At 43.2% G+C, this 25,303-nt stretch overlaps 1 protein-coding gene across 1 annotated transcript in view; it reads left to right on the forward strand.

The window, feature by feature from the left end:
* Positions 1 to 406: 406 nt before the first annotated feature.
* Positions 407 to 25,303, forward strand: part of mei4 (meiosis-specific, MEI4 homolog (S. cerevisiae)) — a 47,019-nt gene continuing 22,122 nt past the window's right edge. Inside the window, exons 1-4 of the mRNA XM_014204931.2 lie at positions 407 to 948; positions 1,239 to 1,490; positions 3,628 to 4,202; positions 19,978 to 20,109. Of these exons, the coding sequence (XP_014060406.1) occupies positions 909 to 948; positions 1,239 to 1,490; positions 3,628 to 4,202; positions 19,978 to 20,109 (999 nt within the window). The 5' untranslated portion in view covers positions 407 to 908. The remainder of the gene's footprint in view (positions 949 to 1,238; positions 1,491 to 3,627; positions 4,203 to 19,977; positions 20,110 to 25,303) is intronic.

Genomic DNA, 25,303 nt, shown 5'->3' on the forward strand with positions numbered 1-25,303 from the left:
TAGCTATTTTATGAAAACCTGGGAATATTTGGCCAAGGAAACATTTCTGGTTGTTCTTAAAACAGTTAGGAAAGGAGACTTTTAAAAACGTGATTGAGTGAAGTAGCAGCAAATATGTTGAATGAGCAACTAATAAGCATGGAGAGCCTCACATGTTTGACTAATTTCCCTTATATCTTTCAGTTTAATACGGCTGTTTACTTACTTTTGTAGCTCTTCATCAAAAGCACGCTAGTTAGGCCTAACTGTCCTCTCCACCTTTAGCAGAAATTTAGCCCTAAAGGACTTGAGAAATATGATTGGTTGACGATAGGCCTATGACGTTGGCCTACGTCTCGTCTTGCGCTGCACAGCATATCAGATCTCAACAACGATTGGAGATGCGTTTAACATCACCAGTAGGCTTACGCTACCACGTCCTTATGATATATATTTTAATACGCGCAACGCGACTGCAAGAGAGGTCTGAATGAATGTCTGACTGAAATACGGGACAAATTATATATTTTTTTCTAAATTAGTGGCGTTTGATTGTTCGGTTGCGGGACAAAGGGCCAACATGCAGGACTGTCCCGCACAATCCAGGACACATAGTCACACTTCAATTAAGAAGTTGAAAGTACTGGATGTATTCAGTAAAACATATCGCAGGTTTGGTCAGTCTCACCCACACGCGCTTTCATATGATTGACAGCGATCATCATGCGCGAGAGGCTACCTACTTGGTAACAATGGCCTAGTTAGCCACCTAACGTGCTCGTTCAGGCAGGCATCATATTTGATATTTTCACAACACAACGAGAACAAGAGTAACTAGGGTTACTAGCCAAGTTAACTAACTATATGAAGTTAGTAAAATACCAATACCTTGGGGTAATCCGCCTCAGGTTTTTATGAACTCGGCTTGAATGATGGATCACAAAATGGAGCGAAGTCCTGCTACCAATGGTAAAATTGCGTAGCTAACTTTGGCTTGCTAGCTTATTCGTTTTAACGCAAAGTGTGTTTACCATTCTCCAATGTTAGGCAGCCAATTATCGTGACATTGATGGGCTAGCTAGTTAAGCTACTTCTTGCAAACATTGGGCAGACGGTTAGCTGCTAACGTTAGCGCCAATATTGTCGAGGAAGATGGCTAATTGCGCATCGGCGGGAGTATGGTGTCGAACGAGACTAGAAGATGCATAGCTAGCTAGCTAAATGAACACAACAATATGATTATTTCCCCTTGCTTTCAGGGACAGACACCGCGGAATGGGGTCTTAGAAAAGCTAAACTTGTCGTGGCCGTTGCCATAATAAAGAGTAAACCTCCCGGGATAAGTGGCCGGAAGCACACGGAACATTTGGCCAACAAGCTGAATAGCCAGACTGAGGCCTGGAAGACCAAAGCCCAGAGGCTGCAGGAGGAAGTGCTCAGAATGCGTCAAAAGCTCCTTCTCACCCAGATGCTCTCAAAGCCAAAGAACACCAGTGGAACAGAAGCTGGTGGTGGGTCTCATTCATCTTCTGCTAGTTTGTAACTAACTAACCCTCAGTCCTTTAAAGTGTGACTAATAGCATATACCATATGCTAGACATTTAATTTAATAAACATGTCTCCTATTGGTCAATCACATGTGAAAACAGTATACTCAGTAGGCCCATTGTACTTTATGTCTGCTGGATAGGTCCAGAGCAATGCATTTAGAATTAGATATATCTGTGCCTCTGGATAGGGCTACAGCAGTGTATTGTCACAGTAAATAGCCTCCCAGTTTTATTATTTTGTTCAATTAATGAACAGCAGGATTCATACTCATTTAAATGTAGCATATTTTCAGTTAGTAAAGGACTGCTCAGCATGGATTGTAATTGGATTACAATGTCTACATGAGGAGTGGAGCCTAGTTTTCATACCTTAGCTATCAGCCGGATGTACAGTCGTGGCCAAAAGTTTTGAGAATGACACAAATATTAATTTCCACAAAGTTTGCTGCTTCAGTGTCTTTAGATATTTTTGTCAGATGTTACTATGGAATACTGAAGTATAATTACAAGCATTTCATAAGTGTCAGGTTTTTATTAACAATTACATGAAGTTGATGCAAAGAGTCAATATTTGCAGTGTTGACCCTTCTTTTTCAAGACCTCTGCATCCGCCCTGGCATGCTGTCAATTAATGGACCCAAAATATCAATGTTTTGTTCCCCGAGCCACTAAGTTATCACTTTTGCTTAAAGCAAGGTGCTCCATAATGCTGGAAAAGGCATTGTTCGTCACCAAACTGTTCCTGGATGGTTGGGAGAAGTTGCTCTCGGAGGATGTGTTGGTACCATTCTTTATTCATGGCTGTGTTAGGCAAAATTGTGAGTGAGGCCACTCCCTTGGCTGAGAAGCAACCCCAAACATGAATGGTCTCAGGATGCTTTACTGTTGGCATGACACAGGACTGATGATAGCGCTTACCTTGTCTTCTCCGGACAAGCTTTTTTCCGGATGCCCCAAACAATCGGAAAGGGGATTCATCAGAGAAAATGACTTTACCCCAGTCCTCAGCAGTCCAATCCCTGTACCTTTTGCAGAATATCAGTCTGTCCCTGATGTTTTTCCTGGAGAGAAGTGGCTTCTTTGCTGCCCTTCTTGACACCAGGCCATCTTCCAAAAGTCTTCGCCTCACTGTACGTGCAGATACACTCACACCTGGCTGCTGCTATTCCTGAGCAAGCTCTGTACTGGTGGTGCCTCGATCCCGCAGCTAAATCAACTTTAGGAGATGGTCCTGGCGCTTGCTGGACTTTCTTGGGCGCCCTGAAGCCTCCACAACAATTGAACAGCTCTCCTTGAAGTTCTTGATGATCCGATAAATGGTCGATTTAGGTGCAATCTTACTGGCAGCAATATCCTTGCCTGTGAAGCCCTTTTTGTGCAAAGCAATGATGACAGCACATGTTTCCTTGCAGGTAACCATGGTTGACAGAGGAAGAACAATGATTCCAAGCACCACCCACCTTTTGAAGCTTCCGGTCTGTTATTCAAACTCAATCAGCATGACAGAGTGATCTCCAGCCTTGTCCTCGTCAACACTCACACCTGTGTTAACGAGAAAATCACTGACATGATGTCAGCCGGTCCTTTTGTGGCAGGGCTGAAATGCAGTGGAAATGTTTTTTGGGGATTCAGTTCATTTGCATGGCAAAGAGGGACTGTGCAATTAATTGCAATTCATCTGATCACTCTTCATAACATTCTGGAGTATATGCAAATTGCCATCATACAAACTGTGTCATTCTCAAAACTTTTGGCCACGACTGTATTATTGAACTGAAGGCCATTGTGGCCAATGAGCGTCTTGCTCATTAATGAAGTTGAGCATCATGGACACGCAAGGTTGCTTTGGAAACAAGGCCTGTTGATGTGCAAAACAAGTAAGAATTAGACCTATATGAAATTACACAAGGTGGTGGTGAATTACATAAAAGGCGAGAGAGACATGATTGAATGGAGTTTAATGACAAAGCTAATTGTGTGAAAACTGAGGGTGTTTTAATTATAGGGCCTGCTTAATTCAGTGACACAGAGTATAATGAAGCTGACAATGAGATGCGCATAATGATGAAGCTCATGTCCTACTTGGTGCAACCTGCAGGAGATGGCTTCATGGACCTGCTCTCTCAGGAGTTCATGGGGCCGGGCTTGGTGAAAGACCCGCTCAACTCAGACATGGACTCCGGCTGTGGGATGGAGAACAACACAGAGACACTTCTGCTCACTCAAGACTCTGCAGAACCCAGTGCCCAGCCAGCCTTCCCACCTGTCACCACCACACACCCCCAGATCCCATTCTCCAGCCTGTGTGAGGCAGGCCCTCGTGGGAAGGCCATGCTGCTCCACATGCAGTTTCTCCAGAGCCTGTGTGGGCTGAACAGGGTGGAGTGGGAGGCAATGGGTGCAGAGGCTGGAGGGTTTAGCCTGGACAGGGACAAGGACAGGTCCGTGGTGGCAGACTCGGTGTGCCAGCTGCTGTCCTGTGTGGTGTCTGCTAGTAGGGATGACAGACCCCTGCCCCCACGCTCACTGCTCCTGCAGGCGTCCCGGGTGGTGGCCCAGGCAGTGGATCACTGGCTCTCCCACAGACAGCCCTCCCAGCTATTTGTGACAGGCATGGAAGATTCCCTGAAAGAGCTCACTGATGTTCTATTACGCAACGGCCAGCTCAACAGGGTAAGAGAACATAATGCATATCGTAGTGTATTAATGACAATATGTTTTACAGTATTATATTTGTGTAGGTGTTTAAAACATACTTCCTTTAGTAGGTAACACCAGACATTAAATTCCAAAGCGAGAGGTTCTCAGTCCTAGTCTCACTTACATTTTGGATGATCATTGCATGGCTAAATGTAATACCAAGTTGACCGGAGATTGATGAGTTCAGTGGTTCTTAGTATGCAGTCCAGAATAACAGCCTGTATGTTTCATTACCCTCAGAAAGAAATGACAGTCATCAAAGTGGCATTGAGGTTTATAGATGATCATATCACCAGCTGACTGGTTTTCTGATTCACGCCCCTACCTTTAAGGTATCTGTGACCAACAGATGCATTTCTGTATTCCCAGCCATGTGAAATCCATAGATTAGAGCCTAATGAAATTATTTCAATTGACTGATTTTCTTACATGAACTGTAACTCAGTAAAATCTTTGAAATTGTTGCATGTTGCATTTATATTTTTGTTCAGTGTAAATTGAAGACAGACAATTTTCTGTTTAAATGCACAGTAACATTAATATACACTGAGACTGTAGGAGGAAGGAAATGAGAGCGTGGAGAAACAAGTGAGATAGTATGGGGAACGCCACCACACCCACTGTTATGACTAATCATGAGATATGACTGGCAGCACCAATACTTATTAGCTTCTGAGGGGACAGACAATCACCTTAGTGTCAGCAGGCTTGAATAAAGGCTGTCACAGTTGAGTTGTGAAGGGCGTATTGTCCCTTTCCGAATGAAGATTATTAGGTGGGAGGTTATATGTTGCTTTTAGGCCAATTGTTATTACAAATCTAGCCACAAGTCACTTTGGATTTCCTGAAAAACTGCTTGAAGGATTCTTACCTGGCGCTAAAGCATTATGGTGATTATGTTGTACCAAACAACTTCCAGTAGTTGGACCATTGGTTGAGAGGCTGCTGAATCATAGTTATTTTGGTTACCAGATCATATGAATGGCCAGCAGTTTGCATGTTAATCTCGGCTGGAACCCAGAAACAAATCTGTCACCAGAGACTAATGTGTCATAGCATTTCCATTATCCCCAAATAGACTGTATGTTGTCCGTATAGGCTAGGTCAGGGATGGGCAACTTTGATGGGGGTGGGGGCCACAATAAATCTGAATTCATCACGAGGGGCTGCAGTTGTGCTGCCAACACACCCTGACCATGATTACTATAAGTTTAGATATATGGCCGCTAGACTAACAATCTAAACATTTTAGCTGATATGGGCTAGTTGAGTGACTCTCAGTGATTGACATAACAAGAGAGAAACTGCTGATGCACAAACAAATTTCGAAATTGCACCTTGTGTATTCTACTATTCTAACTCGCAACAGTAAGTTGAGACCCGAACTGAGTAAAAAAAAATATATATTTTTGTATACTTTTTTTTGGGGGGGGGGATTGATCTGAGGGCGTTCAAAAGTTGCCCATCCCTGGGCTCGGTCATTGTGGTGAGTGTAAATAATGTATAGAATGATTTCCATTGGGAGCTCTCAAACATGTCTGGCTAAAGTTCCGATAGATATTTGCAAACGCTGTATCCCAAGTGCCACCCTGCTCCTTTTTTAGTGCACTACTTTTGACCAGTGTCCAGGAAATAGAGTAGCATTTGTGACACCTAGCATGCTTTGGACACTGCATCTTTAGCATGGCCTCAAGGTTACTGTTATTTAGAAGGACGGTAGATTGATGACCAGTCAGTCAAGAGGGAAAAAATATAAGCTAGAAGTCAGCTTAATGTCAGTCAAGGAGGAACAGTCATGGCTGCTCTAGTCTAGAGAGTACAGAATGTTTTCCCAATCGGAATACAGTGTGTACAAAACCCTCACAGCCATGTTGCCTGCACCTGCCACCTGCTGCCAGTATTTCAGAGTGGAGTAGCCTAAATCATTGCAAAGGTTTCTGCATCACCAGTATTCACGGTACACAACACAGTTTGAGGCAGTCTGGGACAGTTTATTCTCAAGTGCAAACTACTCAATAATGACCGTTGCTGAAAGGTTATAAAATAAATCAGTCAATTTGTCTCTGTTAATCAAATCAAAGTCTGAAAGTTTGGATAGGGATTTGTTTGTTTGTGGAAAACCCTCCTCGCGAAGTCTCTGAGAAGAGTTTCCTTTTCATTGTGCACTAAGCTGGTGTTTGGCTGAGTGTTGGCAAAGTGTAATGCTTTGACAAATAGGATCAATGTTTGCCATTATGCCATGACTATTAAAATCTCATGTTCATAAAAAGACAAGGGAGGAAAGCTAACTTTGATTTATCTTAATATAGAGATCAATTGGCTGTGTCAAACACAATTCTGAAATATTTTAAAGTTGTCGGGTGCCCATGGGCATCAGCAACAAGCCCAACATGTTGGCGTGAAGTGGTGCAGCATGGTTGAGTGGACCTGCAATTTAGGACTGCGTAATACATTGATTGTTAAGTCACTGAATGAAAACAGGACAAACAAGTGCCCGCAGGGAACCAATTTTAGGAGGCTCTCAAACTCACTCCAAGCAGGTGTCCTCACTCCTTTGCTCCAATAGTTTCTGGTGTAAAATACGACAATAAGAAAGTCCGAACTAAAGTGGCGTGTTCGGAGAAGAGCATCATACAATAACGCTGTAACTCTCTTTCACATGGCCATTTACAGGACAGTGAATGATCCGGATCAGGGTGAACCTGCAGTACTTTGTGCCTCTGTGTGTATGAATCACAGACTGCTGGAATTGGGCTGTAGCTTTGGACAGGAGGGCATGATGCAATGCTGTGACAGGGACTAAGCTCCTCAGCCCTGTTTTGTCTGTAGGACTGTGGAATCCGTAGCAGAATAACAGAGGCTACATCCCAAATGGCACCGTGTTCCCTATAGCAGTGTTTCTTAATCCTGGTCTTGAGGACCCAAAGCGGTGCACATTTTTGTTTTTGCCCTAGCACTACAACGCTGATTCAAACGATTAACTCCTCAACAATCTTTGATGATTTGAATCAGGTGTGTAGTGCTAAGGCAAACACAGAAATGTGCACCCCTTTGGGTCCTCAAGACCAGGATTAAGAAACACTGCTATAGAGAATATGGTTATATTTGGAATGCAGTCCCTGTCATTCTGTTGCTGATACCCCAGGACCAGGATTAAGAACTGCCCTATAGAATGCACTACTTTTGACCAGTGTCCTTAGGGTGCTTTTTGTGACTCACATCACTCCAGACATCCTTGATTGTGTTTGTAAAGAAAAACAATTCTATTCACCTCATGCCTGACTGATATTGCCGGTGAATAAAGTCATTAGCCAGGTAATTTTTACTCCGGCTGCCTGTATCAAGCCAAACAGCGGTCGGACTTTGGGTCATTTCCATGCAAATGAAGGCTGCTCACTGCTCAGAAGGCTGATCACTGACACAGCCTGAGTGACTGAGGAAGAGTAGGCTGTATGCCGTTTCAGCAGGAGGAGTATCACTGCTGCAGAGTATTCTTTTTTTGAGATGGAGGCATCGGAGATACCGAAGGAGTTGTTTAAATGATTTCCAGCTCCATCCTGTAATTAGCGTAATAGGAGCTGTCTCCTCTGCTTTGGGATGACGCTGATGCTACTGGAGCTTATTGATGTCATTTGCAGTTGTGGAAATAGGATACATCAGTGATGTGACTTTATATTTTTAACCCTCATTTCAATCAAGTTGATTAATTTCAATTAAAAAAAACCTGTAAATTAAACCAGATCCCATCTTATTGCTGGCTCGAGCTGTGTTAGTTAATTCTGCTGAGTAACTAAATGTGGGTGTAATTGTTTTCTTCCTATTTCACACGTGGAAGTGTGTTAATGTCTTTACTATGTTATGAATTGGTGGTTTGGTTTATAACAACTAACAAAAGCATGAATGATTATCAGCATCCTCAAGGAGGAAATCCTTGATTGAAAAATATGTTGTATTTTTATTCCTGTTCTAAATTGTGCTTCTTTAGGCCTCCTGGGAATCTGCCTGCAATTTTCTATTAGGCTTAAATCTCTATCTTGACTTCAAATGCACGCTTCATTCCCTAGCAATGTGAAAAGAGATGAACTGTTACCATCAAGATGATGATGATGAAATACGCTATAGAGGCCTCTCTCAATAGCTGACATACTGTCAAATAATTTGGACTGAGTATTTCATCTGGAGACGTGAAATAGGTAGGCGATATCATTTACACCGACTGCAGCCCTCAACCTTGGTGATGATGGTAATGCCACAGAAGACAGAACTAGATTGAGATTCTATGGTTAATGCTGAGGCCCTTATGTCTGAATCTTTACTTGGCCCTGTCTGTAATGGCTTCACAGCTGTCTAGGGGCCAGTCTACTCTAGTCATGAAGGTGACGCGCCTAGATGAAATGGAATATCGTGACTCCCCAGAGGCACCAGTCAAATGTCACTCTCATAGCGTAAAAGGCTCAAGACTATAAGGTGATATTATTTCATGACAGTATTTTATTTCAACTGAGAATAGCACAAAGTTTAGTTTTCTGTCTGGTGACATAGTAGTCTCACTTATTATCATGGCTCCCTTTTCTCTTAGGGTGCTCAGTTATTACCTGTCTCTTATGTGAAGGCCTACAATTTGTCCAGCTTGTTCTCTTTGCGATATCGAAAAACCTTAGGCCTATATTCTGAAATCTGAATACATCTTGTATCATAGTGTTTACGGTAGCCTATTGCATAGCATAGCCCTGCATACTGTGCAGAGATGATATTATAGTACAACCGTTCTCGTACGCTGTTCAAAACAAATTGCCAGTAGCCTAGCTATACACTAAGTGTATTCCATGACATAGACTGACCAGGTGAATCCAGGTGAAAGCTATGATCCCTTATTGATGTCACCTGTTAAGTCCATTTCAATCGGCGTAGATGAAGGGGAGGAGACCGGGTAAGGAAGGATTTGTAAGCCTTGAGACAATTGAGACATGGATTGTGTACACTACCGGTCAAAAGATTTAGAACACCTACTCATTCAAGGGTTTTTCTTTATTTTTACTATTTTCTACATTGTAGAATAATAGTGAAGACATCAAAACTATGACATAACACATATGGAATCATGTAGTAATCAAAAAGGGTTAAACAAATAAAATATTTTATATTTGAGATTCTTCAAATAGCCACCCTTTGTCTTGATAGCTTTGCACACTCTTGGCATTCTCTCAACCAGCTTCACCTGGAATGCTTTTCCAACAGTCTTGAAGTAGTTCCCACATATGCTGAGCCCTTGTTGGCTGCTTTTCCTTCACTCTGCGGTCCGACTCATCCCAAACCATCTTAGTTTGGTTGAGGTCCGGGGATTGTAGAGGTCAGGTCATCTGATGCAGCACTCCATCACTCTCCTTCTTGGTCAAATAGCCCTTACTCAGGCTGGAGGTGTGTTGGGTCATTGTCCTGTTGAAAAACAAATGATAGCCCCACTAAGCCTAAACCAGATGGATTGCGTATCGCTGCAGAATGCTGTGGTAGCCATGCTGGTTAAGTGTGCCTTGAATTCTAAATAAATCACAGACAGTGTCACCAGCAAAGCACCCCCACAACATAACACCTCCTCCATGCTTTACGGTGGGAAATATACAAGCGGAGATCCCCCGTCCACTCACACCGCTTCTCACAGACACGGCGGTTGGAACCAAATATCGCCAATTTGGACTCCAGACCAAAGGACACATTTCCACCGGTCTAATGTGCATTGCTCATATTTCTTGGCCCAAGCAAGTCTCTTCTTATTGGTGCCCTTTAGTAGTGGTTTCTTTGCAGCAATTCGACCATGAAGGCCTGATTCACACAGTCTCCTCGGAACAGTTGATGTTGAGATGTGTCTGTTACTTGAACTCTGTGAAGAATTTATTTGGGCTGCAATTTCTGAGGCTGGTAACTCTAATGAACTTATCCTCTGCAGCAGAGGTAACTCTGGGTCTTCCCTTTCCTGTGGCGGTCCTCATTGTTACGAACCGGCTCAGAGTTCGCAACAAAAGGGAGACAACGTGGAGACAAAGAGGATCAAAATATATATTTATTAACTAAAGTAAACTAAGTAATTAGCAATGATGTGTGTAATCAGTAGCGTAAGTGAGTGCTTGCATGCATAAATGTAATAATGCAGGGTGTTGAAGGGTGCCAAAGCAAACAACCAAAAACAACAAGGTGTCTGCATGGAGAGAGTCACCCCAATCACTGTGGAAGATAACCATTTATCAGGGACACACCCGGGCCAAGGTGTCTCCCATGTAGCTGATGACCCTCCCAACTCCGCCCACCGGCATCCTAATAAGGGAACGAGCAAAAAGAGAAAATACAGCAGACAGAGTGGGAGGGTCGTCACACACCCCCCCCCCCCCCATAAAACCGGGGACCAACAAGGGCCCCGGAACAACGTACCAGCCTCTGCGTCCCAAATTGACACAGCCTCTGCGTCCCAAATTGACACAGCCTCTGCGTCCCAAATTGATGAGGGGTTACGTGTTCACACCTCCCTTTGCCCCAACTAACCTCCTCCCCAGACCTCAGCAACCTTTGCGCACAGGAAGCAAGTTTAAGAGGAAAGAAGAACAAGACCAGGAGGGAACAGACAGGAAAGATAGAACATGACAAAACCAAACAATGGTCAGTCACAAACACTCAGGAACAGGGCGCACGAGAGACCATCAACTACAAGCTCCAACGAAAAGAACATCTCCCAACGGTTCATAGTCACCCCAACGGTTCATAGTCACCCCAACGGTTCATAGTCACAAGTAATTAGTAAAAAATAATCTCACTCAACCCCTCTGCTGAGCACACCAGACCACAACAAGAGAAAATACAATCACACCGGGCACCACAGAAAAGAGATGAGAAATGGAGCTTCCCCAAAACCTACAATAACTCAACCCTAGTCTTCGTGCGGATTAGCGGTGGGTAATTATGCACTGTAGCCCGCTGGCAAGGAAGTAACCCCCCAGCACGCTGGCAGATTCCACCAAGCCACGGATATGCCCCCGAGACAACTGCTCAGTCCACAGACACCACACAAAAACAACAAACATTAACCATGCCCAACATATTCCAAAATGAAACACGTCGCTAAGCCTATCAGGGGAAAAAGGCTATAGCTCCGGGTAGTAAGGTTCACTACCCTATCCAAATCTCCCACTGAGGTACACAGCTGATTGCGCTCACCTCAGACCAATGTCCCAACAGCGAGTAGAACAAGCATTTCCAGGCTGGGCAGGGGCCTGGAAACTAACCAATGTACTCTCTCCAACGCAGCACACAAACCAAACAAACAAAGGCAACCAGTACTGACCACCAAACTCAAACTAACAAAATATACAAACAAAGCACCTACAGAATTTAACATAACTCCACGTTTTCTCCCAAACACAAGTTCAAGATCCCGGACAAGCTCCCACTTGTTACAAACCGGCTCAGAGTTCGCAACAAAAGGGAGACAACGTGGAGACAAAGAGTATCAAAATATATATTTATTAACTAAAGTAAACTAAGTAATTAGCAATGATGTGTGTAATCAGTAGCGTAAGTGAGTGCTTGCATGCATAAATGTAATAATGCAGGGTGTTGAAGGGTGCCACCGCAAACAACCAAAAACAACAAGGTGTCTGCATGGAGAGAGTCACCCCAATCACTGTGGAAGACGTCCATTTATCAGGGACACACCCGGGCCAAGGTGTCTCCCATGTAGCTGACGACCCTCCCAACTCCGCCCACCGGCTTCCTAATAAGGAAACAAGAGCAAAGAGAGAAAATACGGCAGACAGATTGGGAGGGTCGTCACATCATGAGCGGCAGTTTCATCATAGCACTTGATGGTTTTTGTGACTGCACTTGAAGAAACTTTCAAAGTTCTTGAAATGTTCCGTATTGACTGCCTTTCATGTCTTAAACTAATAATGGACTGTCGTTTCTCTTTGCTTATTTGAGTTGTTCTTGTCATAATATGGACTTGGTCTTTTACCAACGAGGGCTATCTTCTGTATACCCCTCCTACCTTGTCACAACACAACTGACTGGCTCAAATGCATTACGAAGGGAAGAAATTCCACAAATTTACTTTTAAGGCACACCTGTTAATTGAAATGCATTCCATGTGACTACCCCATGAAGCTGGTTGAGGGAATGTCAAGAGTGTGCAAAGCTGTCGTCTAGGCAAAGGGTGGCTATTTGAGGAATCTCAAATCTAAAATATATTTTGATTTGTTTATAACAGTTTTTTGGTTAATACATGATTCCATATGTGTTATTTCATAGTTTTCATGTCTTCGCTATTATTCTACAATGTCGAAAATAGTAAAAATAAAGAAAAACCCTTGAATGAGTAGGTGTTCTAAAACTTTTGACCGGTAGTGTATGTGTGCCATTCAGAGGGTAAATGGGCGAGACAAAATGTTTAAGTACCTTTTGAATGGGATATGGTAGTAGGTGCCATGCGCACCGATTTGAGTGTGTCAAGAACTGCAACGCTGCTGGGTTTTTCACGCTCAACAGTTTCCTGTGTGAATAAAGAATATCCACCCACCACCCAAAGAACATCCAGCCAACTTGACACAACTGTGGGAATCATTGGAGTCAACATGGCCCAGCATCCCTGTGGAACACTTTCGAGACCTTGTAGTCCATTGATCAGACATTTTTATTTGAATTTACTTTACTTATCTATTTATTAGTTTTCAAGCATAGGTTTAAAGTACAGCAATTCATCAGAGGTAGTGGAAACGTTATCTGCATCATCATTATTGTTGTCCCAGCTCCCCTACCCATTCCCCAACTACCTTGAGTCAGTATGTCCAGCCCCCATACCCTTTCCCAACCACTGCGGAGTGAGTATCAGCACTATATGTCTGTGCTATGTGCAGTCAACTAGTATAATTAGTGTTTGTGAAGCAAATATGATGGTTATTATTAAGGTTCTGCTCTTCTGAGATACAAACAAGTATACAACAAACCAAAAAAAATGCAACTAAAGGAAATAAAATAATTAAACAACATTTTTTTTAAAGAATGTTGTCCATTAAAATAACATCAAATGGATCAGAAATACAGTGTAGACTGTTGATGTTGTAAATGACTATTGTAGCTGGAAACGGCAGATTTTTTTATGGAATATCTACATAGGCGTACAGAGGCCCATTATCAGCAACCCTCACTCCTGTGTTCCAATGGCATGTTGTGTTAGCTAATCCAAGTTTATCATTTTACAAGTCTAATTGATCATTAGAAAACCATTTTGCAATTATGTTAGCACAGCTGAAAACTGTTGTTCTGATTAAAGAAGCAATAAAACTGGCCTTCTTTAGACTAGTTGAGTATCTGGAGCATCAGCATTTGTGGGTTCGATTACAGGCTCAAAATGGCTAGAAACAAAGAACTATCTTCTGAAACTCGTCAGTCTATTCTTGTTTTGAGTAATGAAAGCTATTCCATGCGAAAAATTGCCAAGAAACTGAAAAGATCGTACAACGCTGTGTACTACTCCTTTCACAGAACAGCGCAAACTGGCTCTAACCAGAATAGAAAGAGTGGGAGGCCCTGGTGCACAACTGAGCAAGAGGACAATTACATTAGTGTCTAGTTTGAGTAACAGATGCCTCACAAGTCCTCAGCTGGCAGCTTCATTAAATAGTACACGCAAAACACCGGTCTCAACGTCAACAGTGAAGAGGCGACTCCGGGATGCTGGCCTTCTAGGCAGAGTTGCAAAGAAAAAGCCATATGTCAGACTGGCCAATAAAAAGAAAAGATCATCATAGACGGCAAACGAACACAGACACTGGACAGAGGAAGATTGAAAAAAAAGTGTTATGGACAGACAAATCTAAGCTTGAGGTGTTCGGATCACAAAGAAGAACATTCGTGAGACGCAGAAAAAATGAAAAGATGCTGGAGGAGTGCTTGACGCCATCTGTCAAGCATGGTTGAAGCAATGTGATATTCTAGGGATGCCTTTGGTGGTGGTAAAGTGGGAGATTTGTACAGGGTAAAAGGGATCTTGAAGAAGGAAGGCTGTCACTCCATTTTGCAACGCCCTGTGGACAGCGCTTAATTGGAGCCAATTTCCTCCTACACACCCAAAGCACAGCTCCAAACTATACAATAACTATTTAGGGAAGAATCAGTCAGCTGGTATTCTGTCTATAATGGAGTGGCCAGCAGTCACCGGATCTCAACCCTATTGAGCTGTTGTGGGAGCAGCTTGACCGTATGGTACGTAGGAAGTGCCCATCAAGCCAATCCAACTTGTGGGAGGTGCTTCAGGAAGCATGGGGTGAAATCTCTTCAGATTACCTCAACAAATTGACAACTAGGTTAGCCTAGTGGTTAGAGCGTTGGGCCAGTAACCGAAAGGTTGCTGGATCGACTCCCCGAGCTGACACGGTAAAAGTCTGTCGTTTTGCCTCTGAGCAAGGCAGTTAACCCACTATTCCCCGGGAGCCGAAGACGTGGAATTCGATTTAAGGCAGCCCCCCCGCATCTCTCTGATTCAGAGAGGTTGGGTTAAATGCGGAAGACACATTTCAGTTGAAGGCATTCAGTTGTACAACTGACCAGGTATCCCCCCTTTTAGAGTGCATACATAATTAAATTTAAAAAAACATACTGGTCCCCCGTGACAATCGAACCCACAACACTGGCATTGCAAGCACCGTGCTCTACCCACTGAGCCAGACAGGACTCTTTTTTTTTATGATAAAAGGTGCAGATAAATGTCCATTTACTCTGACTCTAGCGTGGGGGGTTGAATAACGGATTTGTACCAATCTAATGAACTTGGTACCAAATACAAATTCATGCAGCATTTTAAACAGATAAGGCCATGATACCCAATCAAAGGCCTTCTGTGCATCCAGGGCCAGTGCCATATTTTCCCCATCCTTAGTCTGGGCAGATGATGTAACATTTAGGCATCTTCTCATATTATCCGACAGTTGACGGCCAGCATTGATCAGACATAAAAGACAAATGTACAGACAAATGAGAGGTGGATGTACCGAACAAACGGGTCCATTTGACAATATCAGTGCTTTGTTGTCATGTCTAATTTAGCCCATTCCTCATCTTCCTGCCATCATTCCCACAGCCTCCCGCCCTGATCTTACGTACTAATATAGAGCTAGCTAGCAGGGATGATGCAACTGGCTGTGGTGAACCCTGCAATCTTGTTTATTCTCTGAACTAGCCTTATGCTACACCATGTCTTTCAAAACATCTAATCCATAACCAAAACCCCATCCATAACCCCGCCCCCCTGTCTAACTGTACTCTGACTCAAACTGTTACATGTAGCCGACTGACACAAGTATATCCACCCAACCCACAGGCGTTAAGGTCTTTACAACCCCATCATTCAGCACAGTGGTCAGGGTGAGTGAAAGAGTATGGGTGACATTGTTGCTGTGTCCTGTGTTAACGTGTGTCTCTCTGGCCACCATCATTTCAGGACAGGTGTGGTTCAGCACAGAACCCTGTGTGGTTCAGCACAGTAAACATCCAACTTCAACTCTACATAAAAAAAACGGTGTGTATATATATATATATATATATATATATATATATATATATATATATATATAACTGCTCAAAAAAATAAAGGGAACACTTAAACAACACAATGTAACTCCAAGTCAATCACACTTCTGTGAAATCAAACTGTCCACTTAGGAAGCAACACTGATTGACAATACATTTCACATGCTGTTGTGCAAATGGAATAGACAACAGGTGGAAATTATAGGCAATTAGCAAGACACCCCCAATAAAGGAGTGGTTCTGCAGGTGGTAACCACAGACCACTTCTCAGTTCCTATGCTTCCTGGCTGATGTTTTGGTCACTTTTGAATGCTGGCGGTGCTTTCACTCTAGTGGTAGCATGAGACGGAGTCTACAACCCACACAAGTGGCTCAGGTAGTGCAGCTCATCCAGGATGGCACATCAATGCGAGCTGTGGCAAGAAGGTTTGCTGTGTCTATCAGCGTAGTGTCCAGAGCATGGAGGCGCTACCAGGAGACAGGCCAGCACATCAGGAGACGTGGAGGAGGCCGTAGGAGGGCAACAACCCAGCAGCAGGACCGCTACCTCCGCCTTTGTGCAAGGAGGAGCAGGAGAAGCACTGCCAGAGCCCTGCAAAATGACCTCCAGCAGGCCACAAATGTGCATGTGTCTGCTCAAACGGTCAGAAACAGACTCCATGAGGGTGGTATGAGGGCCCGACGTCCACAGGTGGGGGTTGTGCTTACAGCCCAACACCGTGCAGGACGTTTGGCATTTGCCAGAGAACACCAAGATTGGCAAATTCGCCACTGGCGCCCTGTGCTCTTCACAGATGAAAGCAGGTTCACACTGAGCACGTGACAGACGTAACAGAGTCTGGAGATGCCGTGGAGAACGTTCTGCTGCCTGCAACATCCTCCAGCATGACCGGTTTGGCGGTGGATCAGTCATGGTGTGGGGTGGCATTTCTTTGGGGGGCCGCACAGCCCTCCATGTACTCGCCAGAGGTAGCCTGACTGCCATTAGGTACCGAGATGAGATCCTCAGACCCCTTGTGAGACCATATGCTGGTGCGGTTGGCCCTGGGTTCCTCCTAATGCAAGACAATGCTAGACCTCATGTGGCTGGAGTGTGTCAGCAGTTCCTGCAAGAGGAAGGCATTGATGCTATGGACTGGCCCGCCCGTTCCCCAGACCTGAATCCAATTGAGCACATCTGGGACATCATGTCTCGCTCCATCCACCAACGCCACGTTGCACCACAGACTGTCCAGGAGTTGGCGGATGCTTTAGTCCAGGTCTGGGAGGAGATCCCTCAGGAGACCATCCGCCACCTCATCAGGAGCATGCCCAGGCGTTGTAGGGAGGTCATACAGGCACGTGGAGGCCACACACACTACTGAGCCTCATTTTGACTTGTTTTAAGGACATTACATCAAAGTTGGATCAGCCTGTAATGTGGTTTTCCACTTTAATTTTGAGTGTGACTCCAAATCCAGACCTCCATGGGTTGATAAATTGGATTTGCATTGATTATTTTTGTGTGATTTTGTTGTCAGCACATTCAACTATGTAAAGAAAAAAGTATTTAATAAGATTATTTCTTTCATTCAGGTCTAGGATGTGTTGTTTAAGTGTTCCGTTTATTTTTTTGAACAGTATATATATATATATGTGCCCATCTCTGTGAACTATTCCATTGCGGAGGCCTAGACTAAAAGACAATTTATGCTTGATTCGAAAATGTGGTGGAGGCTCCGTATGGAGGGTGTGAGGCAATTGCAAAACCTCTGTACCGCATCGCCATTCGCCTCCCAAATGTTGTAACATTGCGGAGGGCTCTGTATTGCACCGCATTGACATGATTGGTTGATGGGAGGTGGGGGCGGTACATCCTGTATAAACACAAACTCACTTTCTTCACAGCTCTGACCTGCTCTGCGATGCTCAAGAAGTATGAATGCCCTGGTTTCTGCTGAGTCTGTATCACCGTAAATCCGGCATGGCCAATGCAGACATTGGATTGACCATGCAGCGCCCAGATGCACAATGGTCTCCAGGAATGCGCTCTCTCCCACCAATTTGTGCACGTTCATTGTTTCTTAACTTCATTGTGTGAATTGTTCGCATTTGGTTGTTAGTGTCTATCAATTCCCCCATTACATATGTCACCAGTCGTACATTTACCGTTAATTCCTATAATTTCTAATCTACAATGGTCATTTCCATTTGGTTATGGTCATTTCTGTTAATGTATTCAATATATTATTATTCCATTCTTAAGGTTCTCATTGTCGGAGTAGACACATTGTTTGCATAGCGCACAATCTATGCTACTCTTGTGAGAAACAAGTTTTGGTTTATTTCATTCCATTTACGAGTTTTGTCAATTCAATTTAGTCATTGACAGAAGCGCTCCAAACAAAAGACAATTATGAGTAAGGACGCACACCTGATTACGCTTAGAAGTATATAGGCCTAGAGGCTACCTGGCCTGTACGCAAATGTAGGCATATAAATGTGCCCATTTAGGGATCTGAAAGTATTTCTGATTGGCTTAACGCACCACCACTAATGAGCTGTGGAGCTTCTCAAAGAAATGTTTTCTTCACCTCAAATGGCAAGCAAACAAAGTCTGTTTTTACACCCATTGACAATGACAATATTTCCTCAATGTAGGCTATTTTAAAAATCTTTCCAGCTCTCTCCCTTTCGATAACCACTCAGCGTGAAAGGGATAAAAAGTAATGCTCTGATCCAGTGGAAACGTCGTAAAATAGGCCTACCTGATTACTTATCAGTGCTTGACTTGGACTGAAATAGGTTCCGGTAGTTGGGTGCTGGTACTGTTTATATTTAGGTGCAGGAGCTCCACAATACTTTTGAGATAATATTCTATAAGAGGAACAGGAGTAGAACATTTGAGGTGCCAGTGCTCAGCTCCGGTGTCACGTTCGTCAGAAGGAGGAGACCAAGGCGCAGCATGCGTGGGGTTCCACATCTTTTAATAAATGAAACTCACCAAACAAAACAATAAAGCACAAACGAACCGTGAAGTAAATGGCGTGCTCACAGGCAACTAACCAAAAAACAAGATCCCACAAAAACCCAGTGGGAAAAGGCTACCTAAATATGATCCCCAATCAGAGACAACGAAAGACAGCTGCCTCTGATTGGGAACCATATCAGGCCAACATAGAAATACAAAAACACAAATATACATAATCTAGAATGCCCACCCAAATCACACCCTGACCTAATCAAATAGAGAAATAAAAAGGCTCTCTACAGTCAGGACGTGACATCCGGTGAGCTCCTGCCCAAGTCAAGTACTCCTTCTTATCCCTTGCGCAAATAGCCTACAGCTGTGTCTGTCTCAAACTCACTGGCATGGGAAACTGAGGGCCCAGAATATTTTATGTTGCAAGTTTGCTTCTGCAAGCTTCTGGCTGAACCCAAGTTAATAATTGATACAATGTTTCAAGTTCGTTGCAGACAGGCCATGTATAGCAAATGTGATTTTTAGGATATTTTTTTTATCAGGATATTTTCTACCTGCAGGTTGCAATGTTTTTATTTGTTGCCTTTATGTAGGCTATTTTTACATAGTTGACAATGGCAATAGAAGTGACTTTTTAGGTTTGTATCATTTTCATTTAGATTAGGATAGAATTCTAATTAACCACATGACAATGATTTGGAGATATGAAGATGTTGTTTTAAATGAAATTAAAATGTTCCACGAAAATGTGCATATGAAAACCATAACTGGCACGCAGATCGGTATAAATAATAAGATATATTGGCATTCCACATGAAAGGTCGCCGACTCCTAGTATAGTCTATTACCGGCAACTTCAGGAGAGCAATGGCAGAATCTGCAAAAGCCAGCAGGAGCGGGATGAGAATAGTTGGGTCAGGTTAAGGTTTCTTTCTTCCACTAGATCTTTGGCTGCCTCTTGAGTCATTTGTGTATTATTTCATCAAACAGTAAGCTTAAAGCATCAGATAAGCTCAATGCATTTAGTTGGTTTTATTAAAACACATAGGGTGTGTCTATATATGCAAAAATACACCAATTGATTGGTCGAAAGAACAAGACTTTCGGTTGACCAAGATTTTTTAGGGGTCGGGGACAGCCCTAGTTAAGTGAAGGAATATGGGGGTCGGTGGTGTTACCGTGCTGTGTTTTGATGTGTTTCCCTCTGGTCTGCATCAGTTCCAGGTTCAGGAGAGGCTGACGGAGTGTTTGATCCTGCTGGGAGGGAGCAACTTGCTTAGGTCCCTGCTCATCCGTCATGTGCTGTCTGAGATCAACCGGCTGGCAGAACACCTCTGGATCACCTGCCAGGTAAGGACCAGGACACACACGAACACACACACACACACACACACCTCTTGATGGCCAGGGCTCTCCACACATACCTTGGGTGGGGGAAGGGAGGATGTTACAGGTTTATATAGGATGATTCAAATCATTGAATTTAATGCTGTTTGTAGTACTGTTTATTATGCATATATAGTGAGCCAGTATTGGGACAGTGACATGTGTTTTGTTGTTTTCCCTCTGTACTCCAGCCATTTGGACATGAAATGATACAATGACTATGAGGTTAAAGTGCAGACTGTCAGCATTCATTTTAGCGTATTTTCATCCATATCGGGTGAACCGTTAAGGAATTACAGCGCTTTTTAGACAAAGTCCCCCCATTTTAGGGGACCAAAAGTATTGGCACAAATGTACTTCAAGTAGTAAAAAGTTAAGTATTTCGTCCCATATTCATAGCATGCAATGACTACATCAAGCTTGACTACAAATTTGTTGGATACATTTGCTTGTTTGTTTTGGTTGTGTTTCAGATCATTTTGTGCCCAATAGAAATTAATGGTATATAATGTATTGTGTCATTTTGGAGTCAGTTTTATTGTAAATAAGAATAGAATATGTTTCTAATCCACATTAATGTGGATGCCACCATGATTACTGATCCTGAATGAATCGTCAATAATGATGAGTGAGAAAGTTAAACACGCACAACATACCCCCTCCCCCCCGAGAAATGCTAACCTCCCCTCTTATTGTAATAGTGAGAGGTTCGCATGTCTTGGTGGTATGATATTTCAGTGTCTGTAACTTTCTCACTCAGGGCATATCGCACAAGCCTACATGTCACAACATTGATCTCAGGTAGCCTACAAGGTGTGGTGGGTGAAGCTGTTTGACTGGCACATCTCCTCTGAAAGCCAGTGTATACAGACAGCCCAGCCGCCAGCGCTCATGCGAAATAGAAATGTGTGAATAGGGAATTGAAAGCAGATTATTCTCCCTTCTCGTGGCGCTCAACTCCCACTGTAGAGAGACAGTTTGTGTGTCTTTCCTTCATCCTATTGAGAAAGGCCCTTATTGAAGCAGCCCTGAGCAAAAAGCAGAACACATTGCTGCTATACCAAGTGAATGAGAAAAGAGCATTTCTGTCACATCATTTTGTCTGGAAGCAAAGTCCTAGACATTGGTTTATTAAATATTATAGGACCTTTTCTTTGCTGAGACCATTGATGTTGAGTTATTTAAGTACACTGTGGCTGCTACTGTAGACCACTGTCATTTGGTTATAATGTATTCAGATTACCTGTAATTGCTCACTTAATTTTTGGGACTGTTGACTTGCCTCGTACCCCTCTAACATTGAGTTTTTGACACTTCAAAGCACTTGTGCCACTTCAAAGCCATTTTGCCCTTGCACTTGACCCCTCTGCTGTCAATGTAGAAAAAGTGTCGGATAAATTGCTTGTAAAGACCTCTATCGTTTGAAGACTTCGCTAATTAGTATAGCCCGACCGATATATTGGTTCACCGATATCGGCTGATATTGGCCTTCTACAAACATCGGTATCGGCCGATAATTCCACCGATAACCAATATTCAATAAATATTATGAAAAATGGGATTCGCATGCTTATCCGAACACTTGGATGGCAATGTTTCATTATTGTCACAATGTAAGAAATCAACATTTGAAGCATATTTCTTGGACAATTGGTCTTTTGGATGGCAATTTATGAGAACTCGTGTGGAAAAATTACACGTAAAACAGTATATCGGCAGATGTATCGGTAAATTTTGTACCCCCCAAAATATTGGAATCGGTATCGGACCCCAAAAACACATCAGTCGGGCTCTACTAGGCACAGTACCTCACCCCTCAGAGAATGGAAGTCCCTCTGTGTCCCAAATGGCACCCTTTTCCCTTTTATAAGACACCACTTTTGACTTGGGCCAATAGGGCTCTGGTTAAAAGTAGTGCACTATATAGGGAATAGGGTGCCATTTGGAATGCATACCCAATGATGCGGTTGAAAGGATTGAGGTGTACTTAACAGAACTTTGAATGGGCTGCTGGCGTGCAGTTGCACTGTGGTACATTATTACAACAACAGGCTTCATTTGCTCTACAAGCTTGCCTGTGCTGTTGAACGTTTGCATGAAAATTGAGACATAACAGGCTTCTTTTTGGTTGATTTAGAGTCTCGGAATATGCTCTCTATACAATAATACATGAATGCAACTGTGGAGAAGAGGCCAGTGCATTGAGAGCTGTAGGCTGGGCTTTTTAATACATTTTTTATTTCACCTTTATTTAACCAGGTAGACCAGTTGAGAACAAGTTCTCATTTACAACTGCGACCTGTCCAAGATAAAGCAAAGCAGTGCGACAAAAACAATAACAGAGTTACACATAAACAAACTTACAGTCAATAACACAATAGAAAAATCTATGTACAGTGTGTGCAAATGTAGAAGATTAGGGAGGTAAGGCAATAAATAGGTCATAGAGGCGAAATAATGACAATTTAGCATTAACACTGGAGTGAAAGATGTGCAGATGATGATGTGCAAGTAGAGATACTGGGGTGCAAAAGAGCAAAAAGATAACAATATGGGGATGAGGTAGTTGGATGTGCTATTTACAGATTGGCTATGTACAGGTACAGTGATCAGTAAGCTGCTCTGACAGCTGATGCTTAAAGTTAGAGGGAGATATAAGTCTCCAGCTTTAGTGATTTTTGCAATTCGTTCCAGTTATTGGCAGCAGAGAACTAGAAGGAAAGGCGGTCAAAGGAGGTGTTGGCTTTGAGGATGACCAGTGAAATATACCTGCTGTAGCGCGTGCTACTGGTGGGTGTTGCTATGGTGACCAGTGAGCTGAGATAATGCGGGGCTTTACCTAGAAAATACTTTTAGATGACGACGAATATGCAGCGAGGGCCAGCCAACGTGAGCATACAGGTTGCAGTGGTGGGTAGTATATGGGGCTTTGGTGACAAAACGGAAGGCACTGTGATACATCGAGTTTCCTGAGAAGAGTGTTGGAGGCTATTTTGTAAATGACATCGCCAAAGTCAAGGATCGGTAGGGTTGCCTGATTTGCCCATCAAAAGACAGCGAGGGAATTGTATAACGCATCAAGCCTCCGTTACTGCGTCTTGCCTCGCAATGCAGTGGGGCAGTTTGTGTTAATACTGTATGATTTTCGAGAGCTGTGGTCGAGTCTTGGAAAATAAAGTTTGAAGACTTGCCAGCAGGGCCTAAAACTAACTTTTTTTGTATACCAGCCACTGTGGCAGGTACTGTAGACAATACAATCTATCAGCCACACTGATTTTCTTACCAGCCCAAAATATTTTTGGGGCCATAATTACACAAAGAAACACACAAAAAAAACGGATGAGCATGCTTAATGTTTCTAAGCATTAAATGTATTACTAGTAAGAAGTAATGTGGTATATTGCTTGATTTAATATTCTGTGACCTATGATTTTTGCTAGCAGTGGGAGCAAACCCAAACATTGAAAAGCAACCGAGAACAAAACAATGTAAATAGCCAAGAAATGCAAGGAAAGCTTGAGTAAATTAGACCAATTTATATGCCTGTGCCCAATGCTTCTAAAAACAAATCTTTCGGGCACTCACAACCCCCCAGACAGGCAGTGTTGCTGCATGAGGTGGGATAGCGACAACGTTAGGATTCAGATTTCTTTGTGCCTTACCAGATATGAAACAAAATGGCAGAAATACTTTGAAAACAGCTACAGCAGCATTTATTTTGCTATAAATCACAAATCTCACTTGTGGCCATACATTTTTTTTTCAATTGCTCACACTGTAGAACCCGGAGTGTTACCACGCGCTAACGTGGCTGGTAAATCAGACATTCTTACCCACCAATGCCAAAACTCTAATTTGGCAGGTGGCGGGTGTTCATTTTAGTCCCTGCTTGTCACACTCTAGTCTAGCTGTGGCGGCTCGAAGCTCTTGTGAAATAAAAAAAAACTGTACTAATTTATCAGCCTCTTCTGTTCCGTCCTCGTGGCTTGGTAATGCACGGTACTGTATGCAGGGAGCATCCTCGGTCTGATAGCCTCCCTGTGCGTTTCAGCCTCCCATGTGTCCGTGCGTGTTACCCCTGTCTTTCCCCCAGATCTGCAGTGGGACTATGATAAAGGCAGACCTGTCAGATGAGGTGTATTTCTAGGGTGATTCATGTGAGCATTAAGATTCCGTTAACCCTTCACACGGAGTGACAGAGCCACATGGTTTTCTCCTGCCTCTGTAGCTTCATGCACTCAGCAAGGGGTAACGCTGTGGGGGCTGCTCCTCTGGGATGGAGGTAGGGATGATCAGTTCAGTCCACCGACACACACACACACACACACACAGCCGCAACATAAACACACACTACCTTGGCCACTATAGAGGTGAGATAGGCATCCCCATCTGTTTGCTAGACCCTTCCCATGGTAAAAAAAAATGGCAGGACTTGGTAAAGGTTGTATAAGGGACAAGATCTGTGTGTTGGCCTAAAATGTAATTTCTCAACCATGTCACTAGTTGCTTCTCTGTTAATGTAGCGGTCTGGTAACACCTAATAACAAGACAGTTCTAAGGACAACATGGAGAGGATGCTCAATTATGCCAAATTGTTTTAACGATGAGTCAGTCAGAGCTCTATTGGATCTGGTTGTATTCTGAGAAGTAATTTAGGATCAAATTGTTGGATAATTGGTTTGTTGCCCGATGGACATTGTAATCATGATTATTATGAGAATGATTGCATTTCTAATTGGTTTTTCTACAGACATGCTGTAGGCTGCATATAGCCTAATACTGAACCAAAGAGTGGTGTTGCCTCAAGTCTCTAGTGATGACAATCAATTAAAGAAGGATTACTTCAGTAGTATTTTCTTTAAGCCGTTATTATTTAATCAGCAGAGTTAAAAGGGGAGTAGTGACTATTAGGGTTGGGCGATATTACGACACAATCAGAAATCAACGACGTTTGACAGACATCGTCGATGGCAACGACCTCATGATGTGACAGACGATAGTTTTTATATGTTTACATTTTTTTTTTACAGACAATAGTTTAACCTATTTGAACATGACTGGCACAGCAGAAGTTGGCCAGCGCACAACAGTGCAGCTCACAGCCGGGCGACCCGCCAAATGACCCACCTATTCCTATTTGCCGTAGCCTTTTTCATGA

The sequence above is a fragment of the Salmo salar genome, chromosome ssa06 (assembly GCF_905237065.1).
Source record: "Salmo salar chromosome ssa06, Ssal_v3.1, whole genome shotgun sequence".
NCBI lineage: Eukaryota > Metazoa > Chordata > Actinopteri > Salmoniformes > Salmonidae > Salmo > Salmo salar.